The 11,185-nt window shown below is 40.1% G+C and overlaps 1 protein-coding gene across 1 annotated transcript; it reads right to left on the bottom strand.

Moving 5' to 3' along the window:
- Window positions 1–258: 258 nt before the first annotated feature.
- Window positions 259–3,354, bottom strand: LOC122648246 (tropinone reductase homolog At1g07440). The gene is made up of 3 exons (XM_043841480.1): window positions 3,344–3,354; window positions 716–788; window positions 259–546 (listed from the first exon to the last, which is right to left on the bottom strand). Exons 1-3 carry the CDS (start codon window positions 3,352–3,354, stop codon window positions 259–261), a joined length of 372 nt encoding a protein of 123 aa, XP_043697415.1.
- Window positions 3,355–11,185: the final 7,831 nt, after the last annotated feature.

The raw sequence follows: 11,185 nt of genomic DNA, 5'->3' as shown, positions 1-11,185 counted from the left end.
GGGGAAGATGAGTTGCAGCTTTCAAAACCCTTTTAACCCTTAACGAATTTAGGGTTTCAAATTGGCAAAAAAATCCCAAATCAAAACCCTTTTGCGCACCTGAGATACTCACTAACATCAATTAACACTAAACCACCCCCTAAAACCCAAAAAATTAAAATCTACAGGAATTAGTCAAATTTGAATCAAGGTTATGCAGATATCCAAAAACAGGGCAATTGGAGAGAATGTTTCTTAATTTATAAGCATTGACAAGTGCTATGCGGACAGTCTCTTTCCAATTGAGAGCCTGAAGTACCCAAAGAAGAAAGAAAATGTAGAGAAAACAAAACTTACAAGGATATTGAGCTTGCCATGGAAAACAGAGGAGACAATCTCCATGAGTTTCTCTCGTTGAGGACGACGAGACGAAGCATCGTAGACCGACCCAGTAACTTGGAAACCCTTTCTTTGCCAGACACCCCAGAACTCGTTGCGTTCAACCTCGTTTCGAAAATAGGTATGCACGATCGCCCCTAGTTGAGCTAATTCCTCCACAATGGCAATCTTGCAACACATAGATATCACAAAATATGTCCCTTACATTTTCATTAAAACCCCAAAATAGTAGAAATTTTCATTTTCTTTTTCTTTTGGTTGGGTTCTTTCTTTATCTGTAAAAGAAGAGGAAGAATTAAGAAGGAGAAAGAGATATATATAATTGAGGAAAGAATACGAACCCAATCGTACTGGTTCCATCAGTAACAAGAGCAGTCATTCCATTTAGCGACCACCGATCGTCCATAATGCTTCTTCTCAGGTGCGCAAAAGGGTTTTGATTTGGGATTTTTTCCTAATTTGAAACCCTAAATTACTTAGGGTTGAAAGGGTTTTGAAACCTGCAACTCATCTTCCCTAATCGATTTGGGGAAGATGAGTTGCAAGGTTTTTTTTTTTCTTTTCTTTTTTTGCAAGGGTAATTTTGTCAGTTCACCTCTTATTTTTAACACTGTTAGTCATGAATTGACGGAATGGGCTTATTTGTTACTGTTTGCAAACCTCAGGTGGGTACGCAGAATTTTTCAAAACTGGGGGGTAAAATTATCCTTTCGTCAAACCTCAGGGGTGATTTGTGTAAATTACCCTAAATTAATTTACTTAAGTAAAGAATAATAATAATAAAAACAAATAAATGTTAGAGGGTATAGAGTATACTGCTTACTCAGAGAACCGTCTACAGTAATTATTATTAGAATGTAGTTCCTCTACAATGATGTTAACCACCACAATCGATTTCACACCATCCATGGGGTGTGGTCCCCATACTCCAGAGATGGTCCCCACACCCAATGGATGGTGTGAGATCAATTGTGATGGTCAACGTTATTAGAAGGGATCTGGACTCAAAGAGGAGTATGATTCCTCTCCAATGACGTTAACCACTACAGTCGATCTCACAGCCTCCAAAGGTTTTGGTAACGTTATTTGAGGGGATCTCTAGACTCTCTCCTGAGACTTGACCATTGAGAACAAGGTGGGACCCCAGAAATACAAAGCAATGGCACTCCGATCTAATTCGAACCAATCACTGTTCTTAAGATGTTACATCAGGCGCTAACAGGACATCCTCCAAGCTCATTCCAAACGCCAGTTCTACCATGAGTGTCGCACCACTGGCACCGTCGAATTCATCTTTAGCCGGGGGATTGTAGTTTTGAAAACTCCCAAATCCTGGCCAGGTAGGTCCTCTCTAAGTAGAAGAACACCATCACCATCCATGGCCGCATGGAACTCAATGATACCAATTGCTTCTCCTTCTAGTTTTACAACATCTTCATCAACTCAGACCTACTCACTTTTGGTTCCAACTACTCTAAATCGACCTACGTGAGCCGACCATAGATGATCTACTTACGAACCGTCTTTATGCAGTCCTACATTGGTAGCATCATCAAGCCCGAAGGGTGGCTGGAGTGGCAGGGAGATTTCACCTTGGACCCTCTCTTTAATGAAAAGTACATGAATTATGGATTAGGGGTCTCCCTGGGTGGCCGAGTCAAGTGACCTGGATTCCAAGCCATCAATGACTTGACCCAGGCCGACAACTTCACTAAGGCTAAGTTCATCGATACCAATTTATGTTTGCTTTCCACCAGCATCATTTATATGGGAGAGAACAACCCTCTAATAATAAGAGTCCAAATCTCCTCCAATGATTAAAATTACCATAAGCAATCTCACACCATCTATGAGGTGAGTTGAACTAGGGTGTGGGGACTACACCCCATAGACGGTGTGAGATCAATTGTTGTGGTTAAGGAAACTGGAGATGACCTATACTCCTCTTCGAGTCCACATCCCCTCCAATGACGTTAACTACTACAATGGATCTCACACCATCCATGGAATGTGGGGAGTACGCCCCATAGATGTTGTGAGATCGATTGTGGTGGTTAATGTCATTGAAGAGGAACTATACTCCTCTTCGAGACTAGATCCCCTCCAATGAGTCAATCACAAAAATTGATCTCACACCATCTATTAGCTATGTGGACCACACCCCATGGATGGTGTGAGATCGATTGTGGTGGTTAACATCATTGGAGAGGAACTATACTCCTCTTCGAGTCCAAATCCCCTCCAACGATGTTAACCTCAACAATCAATCTCATACCATCCATGGGATATAAGGACTACACATATCCCCATACCCCATGGATGGTGTGAGAATGATTGTGGTTGTCAACGTTAATGGAAAGGAACTGTACTCTTCTTCAAATCCGAGATCCCCCCCAATGACGTTAACCACCACAATCGATCTCACAACATCAATGGGGTGTAACGATTGTGGTAGTTAATGTCATTAGAGAGGAACTATACTCCTCTTTTTTGACTATGCTCTATGCTCTATAATTGTACTGGGATTGAGTCACCACCGACCAGACGATCTAAAATCTCAATATTTCTATGCCTCTTTGGGAGGGTCTCAACTCCAATAATCCCTATTCCAATACCTCTAGTCCCCACTCAAAAAGTCAAAACCAAGGAACTTCAGGGATTTAGCTTACCAATGATGGCAGTTTTGAAGGTTTTCCGCCCATATAGTTGCTTTGGTCACTAAATATGATGGTGAGGTCCATTCCATCACCGACAAGCATGAGGTTACATTTCTTTTCATCCATATCAACGTTCTCCCTATAGAAGCTCTTTTTTATGTAAATGGCATATCTGTGCATGCTGCTGTTGGGGCTGCTTCCACTGTATCCATCATCGTCGTGTAGTTTCCCGTCCCATCCATTGGCACCACCATATATTCATGTGCTAGCTACTATAACAAAAGTCGGTCTCTGGCTTTCACCCATACCGGGAAACCATTGTGGCCACTCCCACACTTCCCCTGCTCTATGGGGGAGGTGACTTGTCTAACGACAAGGGAAGAGAAAGAAGATAGGAGGACGTGGAGGACACTGATAAAGAAAAATTTGGTGGTGGAGGTGGAATTTAAAGCCTGGAGGGAACGACACCTCTCCTTATTTGGTCATCATCATTATCATCCTCAATACTAAGTGTCTCTATGCTTCTTGTATCTTGAAAGAACAAAGTGAAGAAAAGAGGATGAGAAAAGATACCAACACATCATAACAACATACACAGGTATAATACTCCAACATAAATAAAAATACCATGCTACGAATAATAGAGTAAAACACATACAATCCAAAAAAACCAGACCAACACCCTATCTTTATTATTCTTTTTTTGGGTTTTGACATCAAAGGGAATATGGGTAGACCTGAATCTGGTATTTAGTTTGCACCTAAGCTATATCATTAGTCTAGGACCAAACTCTATCTATAGTTTTGAACAGAGCTGTAGAACTTTAAAGATGAAGTGTATAATCTTTGATCAATGGTGAAGTAGATTTGTACCCTTCATTCTATTCATCTTTCTTTATCTCTACTTGGACGGGGTGGTCAAAACCCAAATTTAGCATGATTCAAGGCGGATAACAGAACTGATGAAGAGAGCAAGAGAAGAGAGAGAGAGAGAGAGAGAGAGAGAGAGAGAGAGAGAGAGAGAGAGAGAGAGAAACTATACTCCTCTTCGAGGTCTTGATCCCCTCTAATGATGTACCCACCACAATCGATCTCACACCATCCATGGGGTTTGGAGACCACCTCTAGAATGTGGAGACCACACCCAGCCCATAGATGGTGTGAGATCGATGGTGGTGGCTAATGTCTTTAGAGAGAAACTGTACTACTCTTCGCGCCCAAAGCCTTCTGATGACGTTAACCACCACAAGAGATCTCACACCATCCATGGGGTATAGTCTCTACACCCCATGGATGGTGTGAGATCGATTATGATGGTTAACATCATTGGACAGGAACTATACTATCCCCTCCAATGATGCTAACCACCACAATTTATCTCATACCATACATAAGGTGTAGGGACTATGCCCCATGAATGGTGTGAGATCTATTGTGGTGGTTAACATCATTAGAGAGGAATTATACTCCTCTTTGAGTCCAAATCCCCTTCAATGACGTTATCCAGCACAGGCAATCTCACACCATCCATGGGGTGTGGGGACTAAACCCCATGGATGGTGTTAGATTGGTTGTCGTGCTTAACATCATTGGACAGGAACTATAGTCCTCATCTAGTCCAGATCCCCTCCAATGGCGTTAACCACCACAATCAATCTCACACCACCCATAGGGTGTGGTGTCCCCACACCCTATGGGTGGTGTGAGATTGATTGTGGTGGTTAGCGTTATTAGAGAAGCTATACTACTCTTCGAGTCTAGATCCCCTCCAATTTAGTTAACCACAACAATTGATCTCACACCATCAATGGAGTGTGGATACCACCTCTAGGGTGTGGGGACTACACGCTATGGATGGTGTGAGATCAATTGTGGTGGTTAACGTCATTGGAGAGCAATTATACTCATCTTCTCGAGTCCAGATCCTCTTCGATGATGTTAACCACCACAATCGATCTCACACCATCCATGGGTATGGGGACCACCTCTAGGCCTCATGGATGGTGTGAGATCAATTGTGATGGTTAACGTCATTGGAGAGAGACTATACTCCTCTGCTTCTACTCTGATCTACATGCTATAATTGTACTGGGCTTGAGTCACCACCGACCAGATAACCTAACTCTCAAAGTCTTTATGCCTCTTAGGGAGGATCTCAACTCCATTATCCCGCTTTCCAACACTCCCATTCCCACTCAAAAAGTCAAAACCAAGGAACTTTAGGGATTTAGCTTACCAGTGGTAGCAAATCTCAAGGTCCTACAGCCCGTATAATTCCTTCTGTCATTGGGTATGACGATAAGGTTCATTCCATCACCAACGAGCATGAGGTTCCATTTATTTTCATTGATGTCAACATTCTCACTATAGAAGCCATTTTTTTACGTAAATGACATATTTGCGCACACTATTGTTCGGTGATGTTTCTTTTGAAATTTGAATTTTGAATTGAGCTCATCTACCAACCATTGGATTGGGCATAAAATCCATGTGGCGCCCTGTGACTTGAGCGCAGCACGATGACCTCTCAACCCCAGGCTGCAAACAAGCCAAATCCCTATTTATTTTAGGTTGAAATTTGATCATTATTGACAAAATGGATTTTGGTTGAGCCACAGTGTGTTCTTTGTGGTTCTTGTGCTGTGTCAATTTGGCATCTCTTCCTCTCATGTGATTGGTCTAAACTTATTTGAGCAACATGTCCTCTGAGACTGAGAATAGAATGCATCTCCCATTCCTCATTGGCAAACTTCTGTGTGTCTTTCTTCTGCAATAGATCTCTCAACAAACAATCTATTTCATGGTTCTTTTTTGTGTTTATAATGACTTGTTATTTTTTTTAGAACATTCGGAACAAGGCTCGTAAAGGCTTGGCGAAGCCTAATCCATATATGGTCGTTCACCAGGTCTCTCAGGGGTTATGTGATTTAAACATTCACCCCCTTCCTCTAATTTTGTTGTTGATACTCTTTGTCTTTAAATCCATCCATTGATGCTATCTGAATGGATAATTTATTTGTTCATTTTTATAACCATCCCATTCTAATTTGCGCAGGAGTTGCTTACTCAACCCTAGCCACCTTTGCTTGGGCTTTTTGCATTTTGGTAGAAGAAAATTTTGCATTGGTAGCTGAAGGTTTTGTGAAAATAGGGAATGGTGTGGAGATGGAACTTGCTGGAATTTCGGAACCAATTGGTCAAGCAAAGAAGTTAGACTTATCATTGCAAGAAGTCTAGTGCAGCACCCAATCTCTCTCTTGCTTCCGACTCCTTCTAAAGATTTTTGGCCATGGAACCTCTTTCCTCTGTTATTACACTATTCAGATGATCTTCTATCTCTAACTGTTAAGCCTGATCCTAGTAACTCTCTTGTGATTATTATGCAACATTTAGCATATAATGCGATGGTTGGGAAATGTCTTTTTTGTATAAGGATGCTGATGTATTTTCCTAATTAATATATTTTCTTTTTCTCATAAAAAAAAGAGATGTTGACAAGTGAAATCCACCATATGACAATATTAGTTGCTCGTATTCATTCTATATACATAAGTTGGGAGGATGAAATTTTTATCCTCTAACTGTCTTTGCTAGGGTGTCAACCGGTCAGGCTCGGTTGGGCCTAGCCGAGCCTCACCAATTGTACAGGCTACACCGTGTCCGACCGTTTAGGCATTCGGGCTTGCCTTGAGCGGGCATGGTACGGTTTCATTTCGATCGGTCGGTGTTCGGTCTTTAATCGGGGCAGCCTTATTCAAGCTAAATGGGCCCAAACCAGGTCCAAAACGGGTTAATGAGTTGTTTAACTTTGAACGGCCTCTAAATGGTGTGGGCTTACTAATTGACATACAACTAGAATTTTATGTTCAAACCATCACATCGTTGGGCAGTCACGGTACACCTCAACTCAAAGTCAAATAAAGCTTATCCCAACTAAAATAGCAGCACAACAGTGAATGGAAGCACATCTAACAAAGTTACTAGAGGGAAAAATAATAGCAGCACAACACTGAATAGAAGCACATCTAACAAAGTAACTAGAGGAGAATAAAAAAATAGTAGCACAACACCGAATAGAAGCACATCTAACAAAGTAAGATCTAAAAACTAAAACTAAGCCTCATCTCACCTATGATAAGTGTATCTGACCAATAAATGTCAAAGAACAACAAAGAAACAAATAAAAAAAGGAAATTTGGAGGGAAGGGGAGGGAAGTTTATAAGTTAAAGGGTCGGGCTATAACCGGGCGGTCTAGGTCGGGCCTAGAATCGATCGGTCCGGTCGGGCGCCTGACGGGCTAGGACCCCACACTGGGACCGCCAGATTACTAAAGGTGTCGGGCTTACGTTTAGTAATTGGGCCACCCCGAGCGTTAACTGGGCAGGCTCGATCAGGCCTGGAGGGCCATGCCTAGAATTGACATCCCTATCAAAAACTAAATATTTGAATCAAAATTGATCATTTATAATTGAACCGGACCGGACAGCAGAGAAATGACTCAATTATAATTTCATAGGTTCTTTTCCTGGTTAGATTTGATTTGTATTGGAAAATTTATGGTTTTAAACTGAATAGCAATCAGTAAAATCAAACAGAATAGAAATTGGTAAAATCGGAATGAATAAACTCAATCTTTTGTACTACATTATGTTCAAGCAAGGTTGGTTCTATGTTTCTAAGGTACTATATTTCGAATGTGGTTTTTATGATGTTAGAATGTAAAGTAAGAGAATTCCCAATATATATTGAGATGGTACGCATTAGTTATTATAAACTTATCTGTTCATGCTCTCAAATTAGGTGTAAAAAGAATCGAATTAAAAGATACAAAGGTGAAACCAAATGTGAACCACCACCACAAACCGCATGTAAACCGAATGTGAACCAGAATTAAAACAATACAAATTAGAATTGTAAATTGTTTTCCAAAACCAGCATTACAAACCGCATGTAAATAGGATGTGAACCTGATAATGAAAACCGAATAAACCGATAAAACTGGACCTATGCAAAACGATTCTGATTTTGACTGATTTTTATCTAGTTCGATTTTGATTTGTATCTTGTCAAAATGGAAACTGAATCGATTGACATCCTTCGGGCTTTACCTAAGCTGCTAGCAAACTCTTTTGGTTGTTTGGTTGAGCCGGTTTGGTTTGTCTGGAGCCACTCCGGTCTTGCTTTGAAAGAGCACAAGATAGGATAGACGGATCAAGAAAACAAGTGCCACGCGACCGCTCAACTTCATCCATGGCAACCTGCCAACTCTGCTTCCCTGCTTCCCTACTAACTCTACCCTTCTCGTCGCCTTCTTCAAACCCAAGGTGGCCTCAGGAGAGACAAACTATATTCTTCGCTGGATTAACATCTAATAACAGTTTTCCCGAACTTTCAAACCCTTGTGGAAGGCGGAAGAGGGTGCGTGTTCAGGCACAGGGTCGTGATCCTTTGGGAGATTTTGGCGCCAGAGACCCTTTCCCCGCGGAGGTAGAGAGTCGTTTTGCAGACAGGGTATTAGGAAACGTCGATTTAGAGCATAAAATCCTCATTCCTAATATCTCTGCTCTATCTCTAGCCCAACAAGAATGCAGCTCTATTTCACCTTCGCAGCCTCCCATGTCGGAAGAAGATGCTCAGAAGCTATTGAGAAAGGTAAATTTCAATTACCCGTTTGCTTTATTCTATTAGGACTTGGCAGCAGAGATGAGAATTTTTGGATATGCATTTGCGGTTTTCGTCTTAGAAGCTGTTATAAGTTGAAACAGGCTAATTTGAATTGCCCAATTTGGATACTCATCTCAAGAGCCACTGAAAATGCTAGAACTTCGATGCCCATTTCGATTTTCATCTCCCAAATCAAGTAATGCTAATTTTATTTCTGAAATAGTCTTAAAATGCTGGCCAAAACATTATCCATCCTAAAAAATAATGGTAATAAATAATTAATTGCTGTCCAAGACAAGATTTTATATTCAATCCTAAGTGGCTAAGTGGTCTTTCAATCAGAATCTTGGAAATGAAAGTGGAGAAGTAAATTTTCTTATGATGCCCAGAAGGTAAGATAATTGGGCCAATTGCAGCCCCTAAAACCAGATGAAATCGGGGAAGCATATCACAAAGTCATACTTGTAAATTAGAGCCCCAACAAAATCTCTTTCTCTCTCAGTTTCACTAGCCATTTGCTCAATATTTTGCTCATTGTCTATATCAAGGTTGTTGGGACTTGAGAATGGCCTTAAGTTCTAACTTGAAGATCTGGTCCTTAGTGATTTTATTCATTGCTAGCTTATTCAATCAAAGTTTCACCATTAATAATCATATTCTTTTAATCATTAATGCATTTCTAGTGGTTTACTTTAATGCCTCAAAAGACACTCCATCAGGTGAAAGTGACCCATCTGATTTAGCAACTATTAACCCCTCTTTAGACTATTCATTTGTAATAATTCAGAAAAAAAAAAATAGAATGAAAAGAGTGCAACAGAAATTTGTATGTCCATAAGTCCATTCCTTGCCAAGTCCTCTATAGGAGCAGAAAGAACCATAGCAGTGGAAGCAAACTACCATTTCCAATTTTTTGTCTCAGAGGTAATTAAGGAAACAAAACTAGCATAGCAGCAAACGCTTTCTGAGTTTAGCCTCAAAATTTGTTGACAGGAAAAACAACATATAAAACTTGGAACTTAATCTCAATAGCTATTAGAAGCAGAAACTTCCAGTTTCAAAAATTTTGTATTTTATCTCTTTTGCTACTAAATAAGCTTTAAGGTAAATAATTAAAGGCCCTCATTCTAATTTTCATGTTACATTACCAAAGGCTAAACCTTCAGTTTCCACTTGAATATGTTTCTTTTTCCTGGAAGGTTTCTAAGAGTTTGAAATTTTTATCTTCTTACATTTTTAACATTATATTCATTGTCCCCCCCCCCCTCCCTATTCCCTCTTTTCTCTGCAGGTAGTTGGTTGGAGACTAGTAGAAGAGGAAAGGGGCCTTAAACTTCAGTGCCTATGGAAATTACGAGATTTTAAATGTGGAGTTGAACTCATCAATAGGATTTATAAGGCTGTCGAAGCCACTGGGCATTATCCGAATCTTCACTTGGAACAGGCCAACCAAGTTAGAGCAGAACTACGGACTGCACCTATTGGTAGGCATAGATATCTGAAACCATCCTATATTTTTGTTAACAACTTTTCATTTACTTCTCTTCATGTAAGATCATTTATCATCTAAATTTTGAATTGCTGGATGGATTTGATAATAGTAGTTCAAGAACAAACCTAAACAACTTCAATTAGGTATGCTTATCATGGAATTAAACCTTCAATATTGGATTGGTGTTAAGACCACCTTACTGCTCAAAGCTCTTAATAGCTTCCATTAAATGTAGCCAAGTGTGTCATCTGTTGTCTTTAGTTGTAACTCCCATGTCAATCACCATGGGCACATTCCAAGAATGAAGTGTTTATTGAACACTTGTGTGGAAGTTAAGGTGGGTTTAATTTGAATTTATGATTCAGGTTTTGGAGATTAGTGTAGAAGTTCTATTGTCTTTTGCAAAGTTCCAAATCATCCATGGTACATCACCAACCCTGGGAATGGTGTGTTCCTAATCCTGCTGCGTGGATACCATATGCACAGGTATAACTTTTGCATCAACATATTTTCAAGGCTTCTGAAAATGCATGCATTCTAAATATCAATTACCCTGAAGTTTGATGTCTGTCCAAACACCAAATAATGCAAATTGAAGAATCCTTGATCTACTACGTACTTATTTGTATCATATGATTTACGCAATCTCTTCAGTCCATAAAATAATCGTGTTGAGTTCCTAATCACATAATTGTTACATAAAAAAATTGAGACTGAACTTTTCTACAGATAAATTGGTTATGCTTGTGCGATTGCATGACTGTTGTCGTAGGACATCTCCTGGGCTGGATCCACGAGATGGTGGACCTCTAGCCCTTTGCATGTTTATCCCATGTAATCCCTGACAGTAACAGGATGGCTTCGTCATCTGAATTCTGCTAGGTCACTTTCTGTACTTTATATGATAACCTTATTAACTTTCATTTTTTTCATTTCCAAATTGCAGGTGGTCTGAGTATGAACGACTTCATTGTAGCTGCCAAGATCGATGAA

The sequence above is a fragment of the Telopea speciosissima genome, unplaced genomic scaffold, assembly GCF_018873765.1.
Source record: "Telopea speciosissima isolate NSW1024214 ecotype Mountain lineage unplaced genomic scaffold, Tspe_v1 Tspe_v1.0633, whole genome shotgun sequence".
Classification (NCBI taxonomy): domain Eukaryota; kingdom Viridiplantae; phylum Streptophyta; class Magnoliopsida; order Proteales; family Proteaceae; genus Telopea; species Telopea speciosissima.
Note: the sequence above shows the minus strand (reverse complement) of the source record. Positions and strands in the feature narration are given on the sequence as shown.